Source organism: Vidua chalybeata, chromosome 11, assembly GCF_026979565.1.
Source record: "Vidua chalybeata isolate OUT-0048 chromosome 11, bVidCha1 merged haplotype, whole genome shotgun sequence".
Classification (NCBI taxonomy): Eukaryota; Metazoa; Chordata; class Aves; order Passeriformes; family Viduidae; genus Vidua; species Vidua chalybeata.
The window spans coordinates 10,141,511-10,166,526 of record NC_071540.1 but is presented as its reverse complement, the minus strand read 5'-3'; the positions used below and the strand labels follow the sequence as shown (position 1 = coordinate 10,166,526).

Below are 25,016 nucleotides of genomic sequence, written 5' to 3'. Positions count from 1 at the left end.
GATTTCAACATGTAATTGTGTTTTGATGGCTGAAAGGGTGATGGTTTGCCCACTTGTGCCTCCTGCCAGGCTGTGGTTTGGTTCTGGGCTATAAGGACACAACAGCCAATGTGTTCCTGCCATCTCCTACTTTACTTGTGACAAGCAGCTCATGGTTCTCTCTCCAGAAGAAATGGCTCATATATTCTTTTATGTTCATCTGAGGGTTTTTTCCCAAAAGGGAGTAAAGCTTTTAGAGTGCATTGTTAAAAACTCCAAGCAGCCTCCTAAAGGTTCAAATCTGACAGGGATGTTAGGAGGCAGGTCAAGTGACTGCCTAATGAAGATGAATGGAGAAAATTGCTGGTACAAGAATCACGTGGTGGGCGCTTAGCCCAGGTTGCTGAAAGTGTGATGGAATCTCACAGCTTCATTTATCAGTGTCATATTTGGGCTAAAAGTGAGCAGTATTGTTCTCATTTCTTCCAGATGGATAGGTCAACTTTAATATTTATTGCTCTTGTAGAACATTTGTTTGATGTACTTCGATTAGCTAGGCAATAATAGAAAAGCAGTGGAGAGAAACATAAAACAGCTTCCTTCCTCTTCAGCTGAAATATGGCATACCCTAATGTGTAAATATTTCTGTGACTGCCACAAATTTTTAATTTTTTTTATTTATTGGATGACATGATCATATATATTGAGGAATTAAAAAAATAATAGAAAAAACACATTGAGGAAATACAAAATATTTGACTTTTGGTTGTGATTGTTAATCTTTTAACTTTCTGTGAGCTTATAGAGCCTTTCACGAGAGGCTTTTGCTTAAGAATGTCAGCGAGGGGGAGAGAGAAGGCACAATAACACTGTGTTGGAAGGACTGTTATAAGTCTGGAAGTAGTCTAGCAAAATCAACTTAAAATATTTGATTTCTAAAAGGGAATATAAAGATGTTTATTTCTGTCATCTTTTTTTTTTTTTCTGTAATTTCTGTTGTTAATTACTTTCTCTATGATGGGAAAAGACTGCCTAGTCTGGGTTGGTGTAGAATTTAAAATAAATAAGGGATTTAACCATTACAAAATGGTGGCTTATAGCTGATAGTGCTACCCTGTAGTTACTGCTAATTTTTTTTTTTTTTTCCATTTATAGGATTTGGGTTCAAGGTGTTTGACATATATTATTTTATACTGTGGAAGAAAACTTAGCTGTTTGTGAAGCAGGTGTTGTGTTAAGTGCAGTGCAAACATCCTAGCCATATGTTTCTATAATTTAAATTAATTTGGTACAGTCATACTGTTAATCTTTAGTGACTTGTTGATTGGCATTTTGCAGACATATTTCTGGAAGGCACCCAATACCATTTTCTGTAGCCTTTCTGGCAGTAGCAGAGAGTAACATTTCCACAAATTGGAATCTTGTACAGCTCTGGGAAAGGAGCCAAGATTTAAATTAGACAATAACCTCTGCTCTGTATATAGCTTCTATTCTTCAGCTGTAGGGAAAGTGATTTGTTTAATACAGTCAGCTCTGTAGCATATAATAGACTGATATATGAGTCACTCCTTGGCAATGTGTGTTTCTTAAATTTATATAGATTGAACAACTAGTTGGTAATGTACTTAGTTACAGTTGTGCAAACAATAACTATTAGCAGAGCTGAAGAGACCTAGAAAAAATTGTGTTTTCTTGGTGTTTGCTGAGGATTCTGCAGAACTGTTGGATTTTAGAACAATCCTTCTCTTCAGATGCAGATGATAGAATTTCATAATCATGAGTATTCTTTGCACTTTGGAAAATCAATATTAAAGCTAATAATAAAGCTTTTATATCAGAGTTTAATATTTTTAATGTTTTGTATATGGACATGTGTTCCTTAAAAATGAAACTTGGCATCAGTCAAGCCACATAATTACATTGCATTTTGGTTTTACCCTTGTATATTTTTTTCTCTCTTCATGTAAAAATCTGTTGCTGTCAATTGATACCTGTGAATGCAAAGAATTCTTTTCTTTCCAAACTGCAAGAATCTTTTCTCAAAAGGAGAGCTCTTTACACCATTCAGTTCATGTTTATTTAAAAGCTTAAAATCTTTAGAGCAAATCTCACTTTTTGTCCAACAGAAAATTGATTTTGCTAACAAAAGTGGTGTGGGCCTGTAAGAGAATATTCAGAAATATGCAAATAAGTACAGATAGAAATCTGTGTGAGCAGCTGAACAAAGCAATCAAATTTTCCTCATTGAAAGTTTGTTTAGCTCTGCTGTGAACGTTTTTGAACAGAATTATGAACTACTGTTAGTGAAATACTTCTTTTTGTAGGAAAAAAAGGGGCATTCTTTTTAATCAGAACTATTTTTAATACTCTACAATTTTTCTGCCAGGTCTTATATTTACAAAATAAAACACATTGTAAATATTGAACAATAGACAGATATATTTCCTAGCAGTTTATAATATGCTGCATTTTCTGGGTGGGTTCCAAGCAGTAGTTAGTATAAATGATATGCCAATCAAAATTATTTTTGCAACTCTAACCTGTTATAATGCAGTCTCTTATCTGAAACCTCAACTTGATATAAACCAGATCTCTTTTCTTAAGCTTTAACTGTTACATGAATAATTTCCCTTGTCCTGAACTAATCCTGTTTCTGTCCTGTAAGCTTCTTGCTAGTGCGTGACAGCAAAGTATAATTTATCTAGAGGTTATATAAATCTTAATAATAACTACTTCCATTTGGTCATGTGTGTTTCTTCTTCCTTATTCAGGGCTCAGTTGTACACAGAATTTTTGATGTACTTCAGTAAGTCAGGTTTGTACGTCCAGCATGTCCCTTCCAGGCCATCTCTCTAACGATTCAGCTTCTTTTCTAATGATTCAGCTTGTAAAAGCTGACTTTTTAAAAATGTCCCCTGATGGCAGTGAGATGAATATTTAAAATATTACCATTTCTATTGGTGAATAAATTCGTGGTTTCACACAGTGTGCCATGTTTGTCACTGCTGTTAATTCAACACACTCCTTCATCTACTCTTCATTTCTGCCCCAGGTGAAAAAGAATCTTTAATTGCATTTACCTCCCCATATTCTGTGTTTCAGTTTTTGCAGTGGGACCTGAAATAAGTTGTATCAGGATAAGCAAAGGTGTACTGAGTTATAGAGCAAGTAACTAAATAAGCAAGTGGGTGGAGGTTTGAAGCATGATGCATGCTGAGATATTCTCTGGCACTTGAGGTCACTTAGCATCATTTCTGCTGGTGGCAGTGCTGACATCAGGAGTCTGAGTCACTGGAATCTCTTTTAGTTTGGTTCCCACTGCTGCTGATACAACCATTTTATTGTTACATGGCATATTAACCTTTTTTTGGAACCAGAAAATGCTGTGAATATCCTTCTTTGTTGATGGTGGCCATTCTAAATGTTGATGATTCTGTTCATATGACCCAGGAACTTCTGGTGTGGGGAGTGTGTGAAATTGTCACCTTAAGATTTTGATAATAAAAAAAATCTATTAATGAAGTTGAAGGGCTGTGATATTCTCAAGCTGAACACAATTCCATGTCTTTGAAACAAACAGGAATTACTGAGCTACTAGCATGGGCTGTGCTTCTGAGGGGAGGAACTGACTGGAAACAGGCCTGAATTTCCCTAAATTTTGTTTATGAAGGAAAACACAGGAAGAGTGAAGACTATACAAAGAGAATCTACCATTGAGAACGGTGAAGGGTTTATTCCCCTTAGCCCCTTTTCACACATGCATGGTGTAGCAATATGCAAAAACTTTTTCCTTGTCTCAGAAGATGATATATTTATATGTTGACATGAAAATTGATAGCCCTTTTATTTTCTTATAGTACTTATTTTAGCTACAGCTGATACTCCCTTTAGTGGAATATGGCACAAAACCAGCACCACCATCTGAATCAAATGGGACAGCCTGATGTATGCTGGCAAATAACCCTTCAGTGTTTTTTTCCCTGGTAAATACCACAGCAGGTTTCTGTTTTTTCCTAGATAATTCTTTTACAAATTATTGTTTGAATTTTGATTTGATGAGAGGTGTGAGGGTTTGGGGGTTTGGTATGTAAACAGAAGCAGAAGGGTTTCTTACAATCAGTGCTTTGTAAGGTTGGAATGAAGGTGAGGTTACAGCACTGAAGAGTTTCCTGTGTCCCTTGGAATCTGTCCTTGGTGGTTTGGGTGGTGCTAAAGAAGGTCCCATGTGGAAATGTGTGAAAGGTCATCACAGCATGTTACCCAGAATTTCCCATGGCTGTATGTGAATTTAGACATGGACAGCTTCCATGTGCTGGAGAAGGAAAAACTGTAAGATTGTGTGGAGGACAAAGGAAAGAGACCTCTTTGCTCTAGACCTCTTCACTGGTGGTCTGGAATTATGAGATTAATTTAAATTTCATATTTGCTGTTACAAGCTCTCAATTTTTTCAAAATATGAAAAGAATGTCATTTATATGAAAGAGTGTGTAAAAATGTGTCCTTTGAATTGTTACTAGATGCTCTCAAAATCATGCTTTACAAGGTATTACAAAATACTATATTTTCTATTTAATTTTGAAAATACTTCCTTTCTGTGTTAAACTTTCTTCAAGTTATTTTTATCTCATTTTAATCTCTTATGTGTTTCAGTTTATCAGCTAATTTTTATTATCCTGCTCTGATAATCATTGTCTTACTATGCTTTTCTATGGGTCTTTATTCTACACTTTATCTGCCTCCTAGTACCCAGCACTTGCACAGCATTTCATACCACTTGTATATCTTTTTATTCCTCTTCAAACCATACTATGTGTATTGTATTTGACAATTCACTTCTTCCATTAAAATACATTTATTGTTCTTCACCAGTTTTGAAAATACAGTTGAGCAACTTTGTTTTGATTACCAAAGGAAATCTCTTTCACTGGAAAACTGCTATTATTCCAAGGCAGATCAGGCAAGCAATTACAGGCAAAACCATTAGTGTGAGGATGGCTTGGTTTTGGGATTTTCTAAATCCAAAATCACTGGACAATTATTATCAGAAACTGTTCTAGATGCTTATACAAATGAAAAGAAAGCAATTATTTATATTACCTTTTATTTTTTAACTGACACACTAGTTATTTTCCCCACCCTTTGTTAGTATTTTCCTCTTTTGGTAGCAAAAAAAAAGCTGCCAGAACATCACATGCTTTTGCCCTGTTCCTGCCTTCTCCATTACATTAACACTGACACTGTGCAGTATTTCCCAATTCAGGTAGAAAAAGTGACTGAGAAACTTTATGGTAGAGCAAAATCACCCCAGCTTGGCAGGTGATGGAGCAATCAACTGAATGGATTTCCTGTGATTTGTTCTCTCTGTGAACAAGCAGAGCAATTTGGATATTTTGTGCTTCCTTGCATGGTTTTGCATTGTTTCATTGGCTCACTAGAACTCGACATGGGATTTGAAATTCTGGACCTTCACACAGCTTTGATATCACAGAAGCAACACAATGTCTGTGTTGTAAAACTTGACTAAAGTTATTGTGTGATCCAAAATATAATATGGTAATGAAACAGCTGTAGCCCTGAGTGTTTGGGAACAAAACCCTGAATATACAGGATTTTGTGAGAGAGCCCTGACTCCAGGACTCACTTCTAGTGCCCAGAGATTTCTGATCTCTGTGGAATTTTCCATTCTGAAAGTGGGATGGAGCAGTAGGGCTCAAGATATAAAATAAAATTGAGAGAACTCCCAGGAGTTTGCAGTTAGTTGTAGCAGGCATCTGCCTGCCAGAAGCATGTGGTTATGGAGCAAAAGTATTACTTGGTTCTGTCAGAGTGGTTTCTGTATCAAAAATACAATCTCAGAGACACTCAAAGAAATGTTTTTGGTAGAGCTCAGGTCATCAGCTGACAAGAAAAAGAGTGCTACATGTGTATAAGCTTGTGACTTTTCAGATTTGACATCCAGTTATCATGGCTTGGAATCAACAGGTATCCCTAGGAATATGTTGCATAGTTTCTAACATTTAGACAAAGAAAGTTCATGAAGAGATTACAGCTTTTATGCATCTACTGATTGTGATTACAATTCATGCATCTACTTTGAATTCATGCTAAAGCTACATCTGATCATTTTAAATTCAACTAAGAAGTGTTCAACTTCTTGCACATCTTTGATATGAATAGCATGAGACTGAATTATCTCAGTCCACTAAAGTAGGAGAATGTATTCAGAGTGTGAGTTGTGAGCTGTGGAACAGCTTGGCAGCAGAAATGCCACTAGGATCTTGTGTCTCTCATACTTCAAGAAAAGAAATGCAAGAATTTGCATGCATCAAAGCTTGTGCTTGCTTACAACAAGACATGAAGAGTAGTACTTGACTGTTCAAGTGAGCTTTTGTTGCCATTTTTAGTTTTATATTTAAAAACTTTGATTTTTCTATGGCATCTGAAAATTATGAGAAGGAATTAGTGGTGTGCTTTTTAATATGCACTTAATTCTAACACTTATTACTCATTAGTATTTTGACACACCAATGCTGAAGATCACCTGAAGACTTGAGAGGCCTGGTTTTGTGATGGTGCCAGGCATTTCCAGTCCTGCATATGTGAGATGCTTTATAGAGAATCTCCATATTTTAACATCTGGAATTTTCCTAATATGAAGGTTTGACTGAAACTTTATTCATTTCATTTGTGATGAATGGAATTTGCTGTGTATCCTTTGTGTGTCCTCAACTGTCAGCTGAACCTCAGGGGGTGCAATCAATATCAGAAGTAATTTCTGTGCCCACTTTCAAGAAGAAACACAGTGACCCAATTAAGTGAAAAAAATGCTACACTGTAGTAATGGATGAAATGCAATTAAAGTAGGTTACTCACCTACAAAATAAAGTTTCTGCTGCCCAAAATGTTGCCTTTAGGTTGGAATGAAACAGTGGGAAGCTAAAGATGGATAAATTAAACCTGATTAGTCTCTGTGGCATAAATTAGGAATACAAACCACCATGAGGGATTATTCCACTCTAAAATTTAATTCTCCTGTACTGTTATTTCAGAGCATTGCATCCAATTCCACCTTGAATGTTTAAATAAAGTCAGATACTGCTGAGGACTCTCCAGAGGCCTCCCTGCTGTGGGACTTGTAATGATGCCCCAACTAAAAATAGTGGAGAAATCCTCCAGGTTTCAGGTTGATGTGAAATAAAGGAACAGGAGGAAGTGGTGTGTTATGTGCCTGTTTACAAAACACATCTGTGTCCTATGTTGTATTAACACATGTAAGTTTTCCAAATTGAAAAATGTCATCACCTGAGGAACATTTGAGGGTGACTGACACCAGTTCTGGTGCTGGGGTTGGGGCATTTCTCAGTGGCTTTCCTCAGTTTCTCCTTGAGGCACGTGTTTAATAAGAGCAGTTACATCCCACAGGCTGTCTTTGCAATAGACTTGCTTTGTACAGCCTTGCTCATGGTGAAGTAGACTTAATGGAGACTTTAAAAAATGCTGTTTATCTATTTGGTTATGATTAGTGCTTCTAAAGTGGAAAGTATTTAATTTCATTAAAAAATGCAGGAACTCATGGTATCAACATGGCCAAAAGTTGAAATATTTAAGATTTTATACATGTACTGATTTTAGCCTGAAAGTATCTTGACTGATCCTCCATTATGATTATTATAAAATGTCTGCATCTGCCTCACCCTTTCTCTATCAATTTTACATTTAAAACTTGATATAATTTGCTAGTGTAGTAGAGCTGATTCACAGTCTAGAATGGAATTTACAATTTTCACTGAAGTGAGTGAAATTTGATAGAAGATTGTAAGAAAAGCTACTTACAGCCCCAATTGCAGTATAATCACATCACTTTAAATTCATGTGCGAAAATGTTACAGTAATCTTGAATATAGTGATGTAAAAGTATTTCTTGGGATCCTAAGTATAAAATGCTGTCATTATGCTAAGAAATGCTTAGATTCAATGCTTAGACAGTTTATATAAAATAAATGGGGGGGGGGAAGTAGACATGATTAACAGCTTGATTGTATGATTTTAATGCCTCAAAGAGGGAAGTGAAACAGAAATGTTAATATGGCAAAACCAGTTCTGTGTTTATGCATTTACCTCCTGCAAACAAAAACCCAACCAAACAAAACTCCCTGTAGGAATAGCCCTTGCAGCTGTTGAACTGCTGGCGGTAAGGGGTGCTCAGAGGTGTGGGAGGGGAGTTGAAGAAGGGCCCTTGCTGCTGTCCTTGGTGCCTTGTGGCTGCTCCCTCAGGACCTCGCTGGCTCTCAGGTCCTGAGGGGGCTGGAGGACTCCTTTCCCTGAGCTGGGCGTGAGGCAGTGGCTGCAGCCACGGCACCAGTGCTCCATGTCACCAGTGCTCCATGTCACCAGTGCTCCACGTCACCAGTGCTCCACATCACCAGGGCTCCACATCACCAGTGCTCCACGTCACCAGTGCTCCACATCACCAGGGCTCCACATCACCAGGGCTCCACGTCACCAGGGCTCCATGTCACCAGTGCTCCATGTCACCAATGCTCCACATCACCAGGGCTCCACATCACCAGGGCTCCATGTCACCAGTGCTCCACGTCACCAGTGCTCCATGTCACCAGGGCTCCATGTCACCAGTGCTCCATGTCACCAGTGCTCCATGTCACCAGGGCTCCACGTCACCAGTGCTCCTGCCACAACCTCTGTGGGACTAGGGGACCAGATAGGAGGGGCAGCCCCAGCATCAGGGCCACAGAATTGGTTTGGGTCCTTTTTTCAAATTATTTTGTGGGTGTGTTGGAGGCCATTGTGAGAAGCTGTTGTCTGCCATTTGGTAAATGCCATGGAGAAAAGAGACATTTCCATCTTCTCACAGGACCATGGAAAAGCTCAGTTGTGCTTTAGCCTTGCATCATTCTTTAGAGCAGCTGTGTAAAAATAGCATATTGTAACTGCCATATGTCCTCAGATGTCATCAGAAATGAAATCTTATGTAAAATTTCAGCTGTTTAAATTAATGTAAAAGGGGTGACGTGAAAACTGCATGTGTGAGAAGTCCTTTACTCATGTGGAATCAAAATTGCCACAAAATTGTAGAAAAATACATACAAACAGGAGCAATATAAGTAAGTTTTTTGCATTTTAGCAATATTTCCCTTCCATGACATTTATGCCTAATCTGGTTTATTGCAGCATCAAGTATTTCCTCATGAGAGAGGCTGGGAAAATAATTTTGTAGTTCATCACTGCAAACACATCTAGGTTAGAAAGCAAAGCAAGAAAACACATTCTTTAAATTCTTTAAATATTAATATATTTTTAAACAAAGACTTAAACTTCAGTGGCCTCTTCTTGGCTTTATAACTGATTATCTTAACATCTGGTATCTTTCTGTGTTTCAAGCTTCAGGCAACAGGGTGTGATAATAGGGAATGTATTTCAGAACTATGGGAAGTAACATCTGTAGATCTTGTAAGGTCTTTTTAATGTGAAACTCAGTGGGTTGGTCTCAGTTTGATATTTGTATTATCCTTGTAGAGAGGAGAAGTAGTCTTAGTGTATGTAGGAAGACACAGAGATATACCCAGAATCTATGTTTGAGTGTCCATTTTGTTATCTTTGAATGCACAGCTGCACAGACTGTGGATAGACATTCTTGTCTACAAAGAGTCAAAATAGTAAATTGAAACTCTTTGAACATGTAACAGCAAAATTGTTGGTATGTTTGTCTTGGAGAACACTATCAAGATTCAGACACCTTTATCTTGTATTAATATTAGGACCAGGACTGTACCTTGAACCACCTTTTAATATGCATGCATTTAAATATGGAATAAGTAGCTTTAAAAGTCTGGCATATACTGAATTGCCTTGACTGTCAGTCAGCAGAATAATACTGTGCATACTCATAGAAAGTTACTTCTTGCATATAAAAACATTTATAGAATGTGTCCTTCTTAAGAGATGTGAAAATGTCTAACATGAGACCATTAAATATTCCTTTCACTACTGTTCCTAAGACTCGTTCAGTATCACACTTTGCAGAATATTATTCAGTTACAGCTTTTGGCTGTGGAATTCACTGAAGGAGTTCATATTAAAGCATTTGGCTGGAATCACAGAGATTAACTCAGTGCTTTTTATTGTTATTGTCAAAGTTTTTTATTTGCTGGCTGAAAGCTTTTAAAGTAACTTCAAATGTTTCCATTCTAATTGCTTTTCAAAAATTTTAAATCTGTACTATCTGCAAACATTGTGTCTGATGGATATTGAGATTATATAAATGAAATATAAATGTCTATTTTTCTTTCAGATCTTACTCAAGTATTTTATCCCACTGAGAATTTCTTTGGCTCTAAGCAGAGTTAGAGAATGTGTATGTGTACATATATACACAGGCATAGCTTCGCTTATATAAGGATATATATATATAATAATTAGTGTGGCAGATGTTTGAGACTCAAAAATTTGAATCTAAATGGTTCCCTGAATTAAAAGCGTTAAGATTTTAAATATCAAAAGATCGTCACATGTATCATTCTACACATATTTATGAGCAGATTCAATAATTAATGAAACACTAATGAGATGATGCATTTGCCTAAAATTCAGGATTGAGAATGTGACTTTAAACTTTTGTGCTCCTGTGTGTTGGCTTGTTGATCATCAGTGATGAGGTTGTAAGCAAATGCAGCTTTCTGGCATGAGATCCCCTATAGGAACTCCTTTGGTTTTCTACAGGGCCTGCAATCCCTCCAGGTCATTGCAGGATCCTGATATGGTGTGATGGAGAATCCTGATGAGGAAGAAATGGTGAAAAATAACTGCTGTACAGCAGGTTCTGGTGGCCAAAGTCACCAAGGCTGACACTTCCTGGGTGGCTTTTCACAAGTCCATGAAGACATGTTCTAGCAGATTTATAGGCAGAACCTAGACGGAAATTTACCCTCTTCCAGAAGACATGAACTACTGAAAATAAGAAAACACTGTCATCTGTCTCAAAAAGCAGATTGATATGGTACTATTCTATAAAAATAACTAATCTTAAATTTGTTCTAAAATTTTGAACAGAAAGTCCCAAGTATAAACTTGGCATATATAGTACCTGTTACTTAGTGGTCCAGTATTTCATGAAAGTGTTCCAAAATGGTATCTCTTGCTGACAGAAGCACTGTCCCTACCCTTGTGTGTTCACACACAGAGCAGTTTGCTCTTAGATGAACTGGGATACCTTATGTGCTCACTGACATGTGGTCAGAGGCTGACCCAAATGTCTTCTGCCTGCATCTGGTCCAACTCTTCCATCTCCTTTATGCTCAGTGACTCAACCCCTAACCTCCTAGAGCTGCCTGTTGTCTGTGGTGAATCGTTGGCATCCTGCCAGAGGAGTGACTCTCAAAATTTCTGTGGGTACTGATGCAGTGTCAAAATCAAGGCTACTATTTTGCATTCATCCTGAGATAAAATGTCTTCTTCATTTGCAAGGTTTAAAACAATGCTTCATTCACTTACAATGATATGAATACCTAACAACATTGCTGGTGTGGCACCTCTCAACATTGTGCCTCATTTTTTCTAGCAGCAAAATCAAAATAGAATACTTGTATTTTATAAAATAATATGGATACTGTCTACTGCTTTTGAAGTATTGAAACTTCCATGACGAACTTGCTCTTCCAGAAAAGAACTCCCTGCTCCTCCTATGAACACATAATAACTTAGGAGTAAAGCCTCCACAGAGATTAGCTGGATATCCATCTAGAACAGAAAGGATTGGAGAGTTCATATATGTTTTTCTATGTTCATTGAGAAAATAATTTGTGTTTTCTGATGAGAACACCTGCAGTATTTAATTTAATACATCTGGTGAGGACACTGCTGTTCGTAGATGGTGATAGTTAATACTATTAAAAAAAAAGAAAAAAAAAAAGAAAAAGTCCCCTGTCCCAGCCCTCCTCCCACTCCTTCTACTTCTGCCAGAATAATTTTAGTGTATATTGTTTTGTTTGGAATAATCAGGCTGAAGTAGCATTAGTCCAGCTTCTCATCTTTTAATTACAGACAGTTTATTGTCTATGCTGTCCCACTTTCTGCATGGTTCCCCACCAGCCAGCTAGACTTAGCAATCTCCATTAATTTAATTTGGCATTTCATTCAATCAGACAGGCTGTGAACATGATGATTTTTTTTTTTAAATAACACAATGCTCATTCTTAATTGATGTCCTTATCAGACATTGTATTTGCCAGAGCTGTAATTATTGGTCAGGCAGCAAAATCAAATCTGCCCAAATGCAGTGAAGATGTTCTCCAGTGAAATTATTAAGATACAGTACTTAGACCTGCAAAGTAATTTAGTTTTGGTCTGTAATTACATCTTTTGGGATTGTTATCTTTCATTTTACTCATGAGGGTAGTGTAACCTCAGAGGAATTAATTTGCCAAATATGAAGATAAAACTGAGATTCTTGCCATAATATATATTTGTGCTAGTTGGTATTTGAAAACCACAAATATGCTCACACCATAAAAGAATGATTTTATTAATGGCTATATTTTAAAAAACATGGGTTTTAATTTTACTGCAGAAATACTGTAAGTGTGATCATTTGAGGGTGCCATTTTCCATAAGCAGTAAATTGGCATCAGAAATAATAGAATTTGGATGTGTAACTATCTAAAATACATACACAGGAGGCTGTGTAGTGCTGTGACAGAAGTGGTTTAGAGCTTGTTCTACAGGCAGTGAGAATTTTGACTACAAATACTATCCTGACAAACTTTAAATGTGTATTTTGACTAGACATTAACTAATAATTATGAAGGGATGGCTGGTGTCATGATAATTAAGTCCGAATTCTGTTTTCCAGGAAGGGCTGGGATAAGGTTTCCTTTAATTAAAAAAAGAAAAAAATGCAGTAGGGAGTGGATTCTGTCATAACTATACATTTTTAAATTTATTCTCAGATATACAATATGTAGCTTTTCTTTGAGTATAGAATTGCAGTCATTCCTTTTAAGCAAAATTTAAGTTGATGGATTAGCTATGAGTAGATGATAAAATGTGTTTCATTCCGGTTTTAGATATATTTTAAGTTTTTCATTTGGGACATTTATTCATGTTTCATGGTTTTGTTATCCTGTGCTGGAATAATAATCTTTCCAATTGTGTTTCTTCCTTGGGGTTGCACTATTAAACAGCAGTCTTGTAAAAAGAATTATTTGGCATATTTAACAAATTTGCCTGCTGAATTAAATTTTCTTTATAAGTGTAAAAATATTATTATTTTAAATGATGACTTTTGTTCTGTTGAGATGCTCAGATAAACGTCTGTGCTCCTTTATGTGTGGTTTTAGGTAGCTTATGTATTTCTGTGTTTGACTTGAGCAAATGAATAGTTGGATGCGAGTTCTAACTTTTTCAGATTAGAATTCTGCCATAAATCAGTCGATTTAAAGACAGATTGTAAAAAATACTAATGACTGAACATTGTAAGTAAAATGATTTCTCCATGAAAATCAGTAGCAAAATTCTGATCAACTTTTATAAGTTCAAAATGTTATTCTTTGTGTCCATAATAGTAACACCTTCAAATGTTATTTGCTTTAATCTTGAAGCTTTTTTTAAACTATTATAGTATCGTGGTGTGAAGTTCTCTTTTGTCTGTTTTATCTCGTGCTATGATGAGTCAATCACAGTTGCCAAAGAGCCCAGAGAGTGGCCACAATTCAACATTTGAGATTTTTTGAAGACTTTTTTAGTTGGAATTCAGACACAGTGGACATTTAATCACTGATTTTTATCCCAAGCTGCCAAGGGTGTTCTGTGGCATTCATCATATCAGAATTCTGCCTTAAAATAAGCTCTGGTAAGTACAAAGGGTAGTTTGAAAATCCAAATAGCATTGTGTTGTGCCAGTTCCAAGTGCCTTATTCCTTGATTTACAAACAAATAGCCTAACTTTTGACCCCAGAGGTTTGGTCTAAGGAAACTTGGTAGAAGTGTGGCAGTGATACAGTTTTTATATTCCCAGTGCTGGTCAGGAGTTGATTTGGTCTTCATTAGGGCATGTGGTGAGGAAGGAGAGGGCGTGAATTTCCCCCTTTCATTACAAATATACAGCCTTGTTAGAGAAGCTGAGTAAGACCAGGTGTTTGGCTTCAGGTCTGGCAAAGAGAAGAGAAGAGCTTCAACCAGCTATTTTAGAATGAATGAGTTTCCTGGACATGCTTTATACAAATCGTTGGTAAACCAAGCATCCAGTCTCATTCCAGTCTTTCTGTCTGTCCAGAGGGATTTCAGCAGTGCAAAGATTCAGGTGCCCTTCCAAAATACAAGAGCAGGGGATTGAACTGTTGTAGTTTTAATGCAGTGATTTGCATGAAGCATGGAAGCTGTGATTCACAGCAAGTCCAGAAGAGGCTTTGTTTGTGTGCAGTTCATTTCCTGAAATGGGCAGATGTGTGTGGTTTCCATGGGTTGGTGGTGGCAGTCAGCTGGGTACTCCCACTTAATGTGTTCATCAAAACTGAAGAGAGAGGTTGAACTGGAACCAAATGAAAAAAATTGTAATGCAATGGTGTGTATTGCCAAAGGAAGCTGGAGACATTTTACTCTTTCCTAGTTACAGATCAAGGGTGCTCTGAGTTCTTTAGATGAAAAGCCCTAACCAAAACCCTGCTAATTGCTCTGGCAAAGTTCTTTGCAAAGCATCCCAACACCATCCTAAAACAGAGACAGCTGGACTAGGTGCTGCATCTTACTCTTCTTCTGTCCCAGGGAAACTCGACAGGTGGGAGCCTCTGGGAGTCTACCTGGGCTGGCCAAATTGCTGGGTCTCCCCTTTAATTTGGATCCCTGCTGGCAACCATACCAATGCTCTGAGCTGTTTATGTTCCTTAAGAAAATAAATGGAGAAAAATATTGTCTGCACCAAGAATCTTTTCACAAAAAATTATTTTACTAAAATAGGCAAGAACCCGTTGTTCTATTTAGAATGATTTATAACTGTTCCCAGCTGATCACAAAGTGTTTCTAAATTAAAAGCCATTAATTATAGCCTTATATAGATACAAAGATATGCAAGAAGTGCTTTGTAATTCCAGCTCTGCACTTCAGGTGAGAGCTTTTTAAATTACTTGGACCATTGGAGCCACCTGCTTGACTAAATGCTGAGGGCCCTGTGTTTCGGTACTCATCAGTGCATTGCAGTGTTAACATTGTTACTGATTTTTCTTATTTCTCCAGGGCAAATACTAATTAATGGATACAATTCACAGCTGATTAGCTGTAGTTTCTTCAGTAATTACATTCGCAGACTAACTGTTCAGAAGAGGATTTCTAACCCAGTTCTTATTTCACTCTAAGCTTAATTTGTTTTTTGAATTGTTTAGGTCCTTAAGATAATAACCATTTTATTTTCTTTTGTTGTTATAGGTACCATTAGATAATATGAAAGTTTAATCTTAGAAATACTCACTGATAATTGTTATGTGCCTTCAGTGGATTTCTAGTTTAGAGACAAAAAATAAATGTGAAAAATATTAGTTGTGATCCATACTAACAAAATCTGTAATATTCCAGTTTCTGACATCATTGCCTGAGTCATACACAATGGGGTATTAAATATTATAGCCTAAGAAGAGAATGACTTGAAGGATATGTACCTGTAACTTTTAGCTTTGACATTTTTTGTTATATCATTTGCTTCCACAGTCTTAATAAAATGGAAAATTAAATTGTCACTCTCCCCATTGTTTTACTTTAATAAAACAAAAAAGAAGAAAACCACCCTAGCAATCAGAAAGCCATAGCTGTGCTGTGAGCAATATATGTCCATCAAAACAATGTAGAATTTTACTCTTCAAGAAAACAATCTGCCACTTTTCTGTTTTGAGGCACTGGAGCCCTTAGGATGCAAAGGTCATTAAAATAGGGTAGGGTTTGTCCTCACTTATTTATCCAGTGTTAGAGTAATGCTTGCCTAATGTACCTTTGCCCTTAGGTATCCTTTGAAAACTTAATTTCTTTTTCTTTTTTTTTTTTTTTTTTTTTCTTTTTTTTTTTTTTTTTTTTTTTTTGTTTTTTTTTGTTTTTTTTTTTTGGTTACTGTAGAAAGAACAGCTCTATTCAAATAGAGCCATTTGAGTTTTTCATGTAAGTCATTTTTAGTTTGCCACTAACTGACATGAAAAATTCTATCCTGTCGATCGCACTGTTGAGCTGAAGTAGTGTCTTTGTGCAACAAATCCACACACACATCCCCAAGTGCCAAAACAGTCATTTGAATGTGCAATTTTACTTGCATTTTTTAATCTCCAAACATGGGTGACATCTGGGCTTTTAAAAAATGGATGACATTACTTGAGTATCTGCATAGCTGGGGATAACAGAGTTTTAATAGCTATGAGGCAGCCTACATATTGTGCTAAGGCCTCTGTTGCTTAACATGTGTTACAGGTTGAAAGATTCAGAATGATAAGTACAAAAATGGAATTTGTTACTTCAGAATGAGGGATCTCATCTTGTATTCCTTCCCTCCCCTATGAGTGTCTCCTAATTTGTTGATGTCTTGTTTAGTCAATTTGACAATTCATCAGGTACACAAGACTCCAATTTTTTTTCTTTTTTTCTTTTTTTTTTTTTTTTTTTTTTTTTTTTTTTTTAATCTCCTTTTAACTTTGTCTTATTGCCAGAAGTGAATGTTTGAGTTTTCAGGGCAAGAACCTTTCTTGGAAGGATCACTGGTCCCTCCAGTGAGAAACTGGAGAGTCTGAAACATTTCACTGCTAAAAACAGTCAGGCACAAGTACAGCTGTAGCAAATAGAGCTGAAGCAAAGTGGTTTTCCTTTCAGGACAGGTTCAGCTGCTCTGAAAACACACCAGAGTTTCTTGCTTGGAAAGAACCGTGCAAGTGCATGGTCACACATCCCCACACACTGGTTGCAGAGCTTGTGCTGCTGTTGGGAGTGTTTGCTGTTGTGGGGCTGGGGGGGGGGGGGGCGTTGCAGCTCCACCAAGATCTGGCAAGATAAGATAAAACAAAGCCTTCCTAAAAATATTTGTTTTATTAAACTAAAAAATGGGAGTTAAGGGAGGAATGCTCAGTGTGGCTTCAGCAGCAGTGATGTGGTAGGGACAGCATCGGGGCTTTTCCTTCCCTCTGCCTTGCTCTGTGCTCTGTGCCTGGTAGCAGCAATGTGCACATGGGAAAGCCTTTTTTACTGTAGGTGACTGACATGTCTGGTGTCTGTTCCTTGAAGCAAAGACTTTGGATACCTCCCTCCTCTGGGAACACGTACAGGACTGTTCATATGCCTTTGGAGGTGCTGTTCAAGGGCATAAGGCACAGTATTATGCTGATAATCTCTGTCTTCTCTGTGTTCAGTCTGTAGAAGTAAAAGTACCTATCTTCCTCAACAAATGTTCATACTGGAGAATTTGGAGGAAATGACTGACATCGAAGGAAATCCCTTGTGATCACTGGCATGTGGAATGAGAGTTGCTCCTCAGTGGGAACAAGGGGCACTGGGCACATCTCGGGGTCTCAGTGTCAGACAGTTTCTCTGATTTGCAAAATGTTCTGGTGTTAATGTTCACTGGGAGAGTGGGAGCTCCACTGGAGTTAAAGATAAACAAAGGGAGGTTGTTTGGTTTTTCAATTTTGTGGAAAGAATGGGACTTCAGGAACAGCATTGCAGATTCTCATTCTTCCCCTTACTAGCCTTCAGCTCTTTGGAGCCAGGTCTGCTTGGAGTAGGAATACAGCAGCTACATCAATCCTCCGTGTCAGGATCACTGCCAGAAATATTATAATGTGCATCAAAAAACATGTAGTAGAGTAGAAATGTCTTTCCTGGGGGTCTCTTCCTAACAGATTCTTAATTTCCAAAGTCACCTTTAGGTTTCTGGGGTGGCTTTGCTGCATGGGCAAAAAAAGTTGGAGAGATACACATGAATATCTTCCTTGTAAAGGCTGGGGGATGCAGAGTATATATAACAATAATAATAGTAATAATAATAATAATAATAATGTTGTTGAATCCAATTGAGTTCTGACTTCAAAGAACATCTGCAAATACTTTTTAGCTGTTTCTTGTTTTGGTTTTGTTGTTTTTCTTCCCCCAACCTTTTCTATGCCAGTGATGGGGTAAAGAAAAGTTTATCATGGCATACATTAAATCCAAATATTTATTTTTCTTTCAGTTTGGAAACAATAACAACTACATGAACATGGCAGAGGCAAATAATGCATTTCTTGCTGCAAATGAGGTAGATGTTTTTATTTTTTATTTATGCTCATATTCTGCTGTTTGCGGTGATAATTTAACAGACTTTGAATGGATGAAGAGTGAAGTGCTGAATTTCTGTGTGTTTTATGGAGCACAAAATAAAGACTTTAATGAGAAAGAAAATAACCTGACAGCTCTCCATTACTAGTCAATTTAGCTGTCCATAAGGCTGTTACTTACATAGCATGTCAATAGAAACAAATCTGCTTTATGTATGGAAAAAAAATATGAACAGAAGGAAACAAATAAAAGGCACAGTAGGTGTACACTTTGAAAGCAAGCTTAGTAATAGTCATTACTAGCTAATGTTCTAATTTTTGTTATAGATACAAATGGTTTAATTTAGGTTCTCAATACTCATATGAGATAGAAAACCTAAGCCAGCTCTGTTGCCTGAAGTTTATGTGCTGCATCAAGGAATCCTTTGAATCCAGGGTCCACAACAAAGCCAGAGGCTGGGCTGGTGGAGGCTGGCTGGATTGTGGAGATGATGTATTTTATCACTGCTTTTGAGAATGGGAACTGGAGAAAGTGTGGGAACTCCAGGCTCTATGTATCTGCTAGGTGGGGCCACCTTATAACCAGTTAAAAGACAATGAACACACTAATCCTGACCCCAAGTGCAGAAAGAAACTGCCTTTGCTCATCCTTGAAACCCAAGCTCTTACTCCGTGCACTGTCTGGCGTGTGCACGGCAATATGGAGAACAAGAATTGTTTAGAGGGTGCATATCATAAATGATCTTCCCAACATGAGGAAAGGGCAGAAAACCAGGCAGCCCTGATTTTTGTGTTGTAAGTGGGGATTCAGTCACAGGTATTCCTGTGCACTTCTAAAACAGTGACCTCAGAGAAAATAAGCAGAAAGGTGTAACAATAAATATGAAGGTTAGAATTAAGGGTAGGATTTTATGAATCATTTATACAATGGTCACCATCTCTTTTTACCCAGCAAGACTGCTTAGATAAGGGAATATTATTTGGCACTAGCTCCAGTGTTATTTGTGATAATGAACACAAACCCCATCTGTAATGACAACATGATGTTTCTTTCTGTAGAATTTCTTTCCTACATTTGAATCAAACATTGATGAAAGCTCTGCTGCCAGCAGCTGTTCAGAGACAATTTAATTCCAGCTGTGATAATTCACCGTGTCAGACATTGGCTGTTATATGTTGATACAACAGTTCTCCAGATTTGCATTTTTATCAAAAGGAACAAATGTTTTGAACATTTCAGTACAGATGGCATTTAACCATGCACACAGTTTTTGTTTTTTTTTTTTTTTTTTTTTAATATATGTGTAAGATATAAATATTTGAAAAGTTAATAACTTTAAAAAATGTGATTGGTAAGATAAAACTCACAAATGTTATACCATCTTTTGGTCATAACACCACCTTTCTGCAGTCCCAAATTGCATACTATTCAGGCTCTTTTTACAGACTGAATAGCCCAGTGATTTGGATTTAAGGCTATTTCACCAAGAGGGTTGCTTTCTTCTTAGATTACATCTATTTCATTCTCAATCTTATTTCTATTACATGTATGTTTTTTGGTTTTTTTTTAAAGATATATACATATTTGGATAAACTATACACTTAGAATTAAATTCAGATATGAAATTGTTAAGGCATTCATCAATTTACTCTCCCATTTGCAGCCATAAGTATTAAGATGAATGCTATTTTTCTAAGTAAAATAATGTATTATTATCTAGCTATGTTATATATTTCTGCAGCTGTCCTGGAATTATTCTGTTAGATGGGGAAAAAAGATCCAGTTCTTATAATTACTAATATCTCATAAATATGTCAAGTAAAGAGAGGTTCAAATGTACTATAATAATACTGATTTCACTGAACCCTTTTGCTTGAACAAGGAATAAAAATATGATTAAGTGTTACTGTTCGTATTAAAGCGTGAACCTTACTTTGCAATTACTGCATTACAATGTATTTAATTATAGTGGTTTTGCATTAACATGAATGTAGCTTTCTCGGTATTATTTTGGGCATGAGCACTGCTGAGCTAGAATCCCATTTATTTCTGTAAATAATGCCTTAAGAGTGTAATCTTAGAGCACATTCAGGCTTAGAAGCCACACATTTGCTTTATGTTTTCTGTCTCTATGTCATGATTACTACAACTCATTTTAAAGCACCTTAAATATTTATTGAAATAATATTTCAAGTGTTAATTACAGTGGTAATGAAAACAGCCAAATGCCACATATCAAGAATGAGTGTTTATCCGTATTGTTAATGTGATATGTTAGATTTCATTAAGCAGTAATGGGGTAGCAAATGAGTCACAAATTACAGTTGCATCTGTTACTAGACCACATTAGTGCCAAAATAACTGCAAATGCAGCCATAGGGTTATGTTCATTAGCCAACCACTTCTCCTGGCCAATCCATCCTTTGTGTTTGTGAACCACGGGGTCCATGAGAAGAAAAATTCACACCTTTTGTAATATAGCAGTGGGGAAGTCAAACATCTCCCTAATCCAGGCCCAGCCTTCACATCCAGAATTGAGTTACAGCCTTGCAGTTGGAGCGAGATGGGCACAGTCTCAGCAGACTCTGACAGTGCTGCAGACTGCAGCAATCTGGGACCCCATCATTTCTGGTGTGAGACCAATAATGACAGCTGACAGGTTTTATATGCAAGCAAAGGTTTTTCTTGTGTTTCAGTTTCCATCTTCTCTCAAGCGGTTATTAATTTATATCATCATTAACAGTTTGAAGGATGACAATTTGCAGCAGTTAATGAGATCTTTCACTGAACTTATCATTTTTAAATTAACTTGCATTAAGTCACTCTTTCAAACAATGTAATTAATACATAAAATAATTCTCCCTTCCGCCCCAACCTGAATCCTGAACTAATGCAAACAAACAAATCCCAGAGCAGCCTTGCATGTCCAGAACAAGACAAGAATGCCTATTTTAGGATTGCCAACTGCCCAATTTGATCAAGGCAGTCCTGATTTGGGTACATTTAAAATGGCCTAATTTCAAGCATTGAATTTCTATTATTAAGTAGCAGTGGACCTGAAATAATACATGAAAGTTCATTTAAGTCTCAAAAAATTTGAATAAGCATAGCTCATTTGTTTCCCAAATAAAAGTCAGCAACGTTGAAGCCAGATACAGACTCTGAATAAAGACTATATTTGACAGACACATGCACACGTACAAACATGCACAAACCCTGAAGATAACTGGCAGTAAATGTTTTGCTCAAGGCATCTTAACAGGTGTTTAGTTAATAACAAACCTACTGTTCAAACAAAGCTGGCTTGCTTCAGAAAGCACTGGAAGCTGCTGTAATCACCCTCACGCTTTCATATGCCTCTCCTCCAAATTGCAACCTCTGTTTAAAAGGCTTCACTATATTTTGGGGATGGAAAAGAAATAAAGAATGGTAATATTTCAAGTTTGTTAGTGGATAAAAACAAACAAAAGATGTGAAATGGTCAGTGCTGAATTCTTGTTGTGTGTGTGCTACGAAATTGTCAGTGTTTTATGAAGCGTGAGAGTAATGTAAGCTGTTTGTGCTATTTTACTAACATATCAATAAAGTGGCAGTTTGTTATTCAGCCAAATCCAATGTAGCTGATATTCGGACTAACAACAGACAGATGTTGCTAATTAAGTGCACATTAAAAAACTGTTAATACTGATACTCCATTTAAGCCATATGATAATGAGACTTAAATCTTTAATCAGAATGATCCACAGACCCATTCAGCATATGAAACTTAAAAATTTTGTTGGTTATAATAGAGTTTTCTTTCGAGAAAAAACTAAGATTTGGACTTCAGGTGTGGAGGTGACTATTGAGCTCTGTGTGCCCTAACACTGTTTGCCTTGTCGTGTCCTTTTCCAGCAGACGTTCCATACGCCGAGCCTTGGGGACGAGGAATTTGAAATCCCACCCATTACCCCCCCACCTGAGTCAGATCCCTCACTGGGCATGGCAGACATACTGCTCCCCTTTCAGGGCCTTGGTGACCAGCTGCCTGCACAAGGAAATGAATTTACGCCTCAGTTTCCCCCCCAGAGCTTGGATCTTCCCTCTATTACAATATCCCGGAATCTCGTGGAGCAGGATGGCATCATCCACAGCAATGGATTGCATATGGTAGGTCTGGTTCTTTGTGTGCTCCCATTGCCTAGTGGTGCCTATCACATGTAGATCTGGGCCATCTCTCAGTTTTCATTGACCCCTCAGAAGATCTGTGTCTTTTTTTGGGTGCCTGACCAAGCTTTTGCCAGTGTTCTGTGTCACGTTACAGGCGTGTTCTGGATGAACAATGACACACGTGTTGTTACACAGCAAACAATGATTGGCTGTTACTCAGCTCCCTAAGGCAGTTGCCAAATGGTTAAGGGTTAAATACTGGTGGATTCAGCAAGATAAACATGTTTGTTAATGTACAGTGCCATGCTAGACTGTTTGTGAACAGATCTCTTGTGAAGAACCAGTCAGGCTTTACAAACACAGAATTTTCATTTTGGGAATGGACTTGGAAGCCCATATCCATTGGCATCATGTGCATCCCAAGTGCTCCTAAAGTTCAAAAATGTGTTATACAGTTGGCACTGGCATCAAGAATTGAAAGACCATAGTGTTGGCCAGGGTGAACTACAACATTTAGAATGAATTGCTTGTCTGTATTTGAAGTGTAGGACCCACAGCTGACATCCATCAGGATATTTTGAGAGCTCGGTATTGAGAGTAGTTCAGAAGGAGAGTCAGACACAGTATGGCAGCAGGAAAAAACCAGTGTATTTCCCTCTATCCTGTATATTCCATGGGCTAAATCTTTATAAAAGGGAATTAATTTTTTTTTTTTTTTAACTCATAATAAAAGTGACAGGGATGTATTGCCTTGACAATACTCAGAAATACAGGGCCATCAAAAGGCTTTGTTGTGTCCAGTGCTCTTGCTGGCCACAGAGGCTGGGGCAGGGTGGTCTTCTCTTCCTGGGCTGTGTCTGAGTCCTCAAGAATAGGGAGGCATGATCTGGGTGTGGAAGGGCTGAGTGATGGGGACTGTGAGGCTAATTCCAGAGTTGATTAGAACAATCAAAAGCAGGGATATGTGGAGTTTCCTCCAGAACCTATACACACTGTAGGGCTGCAGTCTCCAAGGGAGGTGCACGGGGCAGTTCCCATGTTATTGCAGTGTTTCCCTTTGGGCTCAGGGGGATCTCCCAGTGTGGGTTTCTGAGAGCTTTGTGCAGTAACATCCACACTGCCAGCCATGAGACACAGCTGTGAGCCAGTTTATCCTACTCAGCATTTTAAACTCAGTGCTTACAATTAGAATTAGTTTCTGTGTTGCATATTGGAGAGCTAGTGACTGTTTAGCTTGAACAGATATTTTACATCAACTGTATTTTTTTCTGATTAGCTCTTTTATATAGGACCTTTTGCTGAACTTGACATAGTGAAAATACATATTTACTGCTGGACTGTAATAAAGGTTGTGTTGTTATGTTGTGATTTCTTTTTTATTATTCTGGCAAGTGAAAATTAATTAAAGATTTACAAACCAACAGGCAGTAAATATTTCTCTGTAACTCTACAGGCTGCTGACTTCATTGCAAATTTTAATATTTCTTTGGAGGTCATAAAGAGTAGCTAGTACTAATGCAGAATGAACCACGAGCTGCTCACTAATTAGGAGATACAGAATTTAGTTATTCTGTGGATCCAAAACAGGCACTGCCTAAAACAGGCCTTGAAGGATGTAGTATTTGTTTTCAATCTCATTTTGCACTGTACATGTTGGGTAACTTCTGAAGGAAGATCAGATTAATAAAACCTGAGAGTTAGGAATGTTGTGCCTGAAAACAAAAGTAATGGAGTGTGTGTGCACAGAATACAGTGAAACTTGGTCAGAAAATATTGTGGTCTGGATTGGTGTTATGTGTCCGAGTATCCCCTCAAAGTTATTGAGTGGTTTGTAACCTGACTCAGTTTTGCCCTTTAGTTTTGCAACCTTTTACTGAATGTGATTCTTCCATGAATAAATGTGGTCACCTTAACACTTCCAACCAGAAGAGGCCTCTAGATTATGTATTCCTTCACTCATCTCTTCTGGTGCTCAATGGGAGGCTTCACATCTCTGCCTTTTCCCTTGACTGTGCAATGTAGAAATTAATGGCACAGTTTACACTGGCTCAAATGGTAAGATTTGTTCCCATACAGGTCAGTGAAAAGATGCAGAGAAGCTCCTGCCTTTTACCCCAGTAGTCCAGTGGCATTTTTAGGGTGATTTCCAGTTCAAAGCTATGGATTGGGAACTTGTGTGCTACACTTTTGCTGCAGAGAATTGACAAGGAATTGTGTGATTGGATATGGAGGAGGCACATAGGGAGGTTTGTGTGTCAGACATTGCCCACAACTGCTTGATTTGTTTCATGCTGTGAGATGGAGTGGCCCCTGCCATTGTATTCTACTCAGTAGACTTTTTCTCTTCTGCTCATAAATGCTAGGTAGCTTTGGGAAGTTTAAAAACATTAGTGGGTCCTTACATAGCTTTCCCCTGAACTCATATAGTTTTCTTTAGTAGTCAAATTTTCCAGCAGTTAATCTGTATTTCAAAAATAAAAAATGAAACCATTATATAATATTTTATGTTGAAAATGTGCATTTTATTAAACTGGTAAATATTTATTAATAATATTAGAATTCATCCTTAAATTAGACATTTCATGAATTACCTTGCCTTG

General features: G+C 37.4%; 1 protein-coding gene and 1 long non-coding RNA gene across 3 annotated transcripts in view; one reads left to right on the top strand and one right to left on the bottom strand.

The window, feature by feature from the left end:
• The window catches only part of TOX3 (TOX high mobility group box family member 3), a 74,197-nt gene that overhangs the window by 30,650 nt on the left and 18,531 nt on the right, over positions 1-25,016 (top strand). The window contains exons 2-3 of one of the 2 annotated variants that reach the window (XM_053953257.1): positions 18,182-18,247; positions 22,165-22,416. In XM_053953257.1, coding sequence (XP_053809232.1) covers positions 18,182-18,247; positions 22,165-22,416 — 318 coding nt within the window. Of the gene's footprint in view, positions 1-18,181; positions 18,248-22,161; positions 22,417-25,016 lie in introns of both variants that reach the window. The other variant, XM_053953256.1, reaches the window with a different exon arrangement.
• Positions 6,685-8,421, bottom strand: LOC128793842 (uncharacterized). The gene is made up of 3 exons (XR_008432905.1): positions 8,098-8,421; positions 6,853-6,915; positions 6,685-6,763 (listed from the first exon to the last, which is right to left on the bottom strand). It is a non-coding gene; the product is annotated as an uncharacterized LOC128793842 (long non-coding RNA).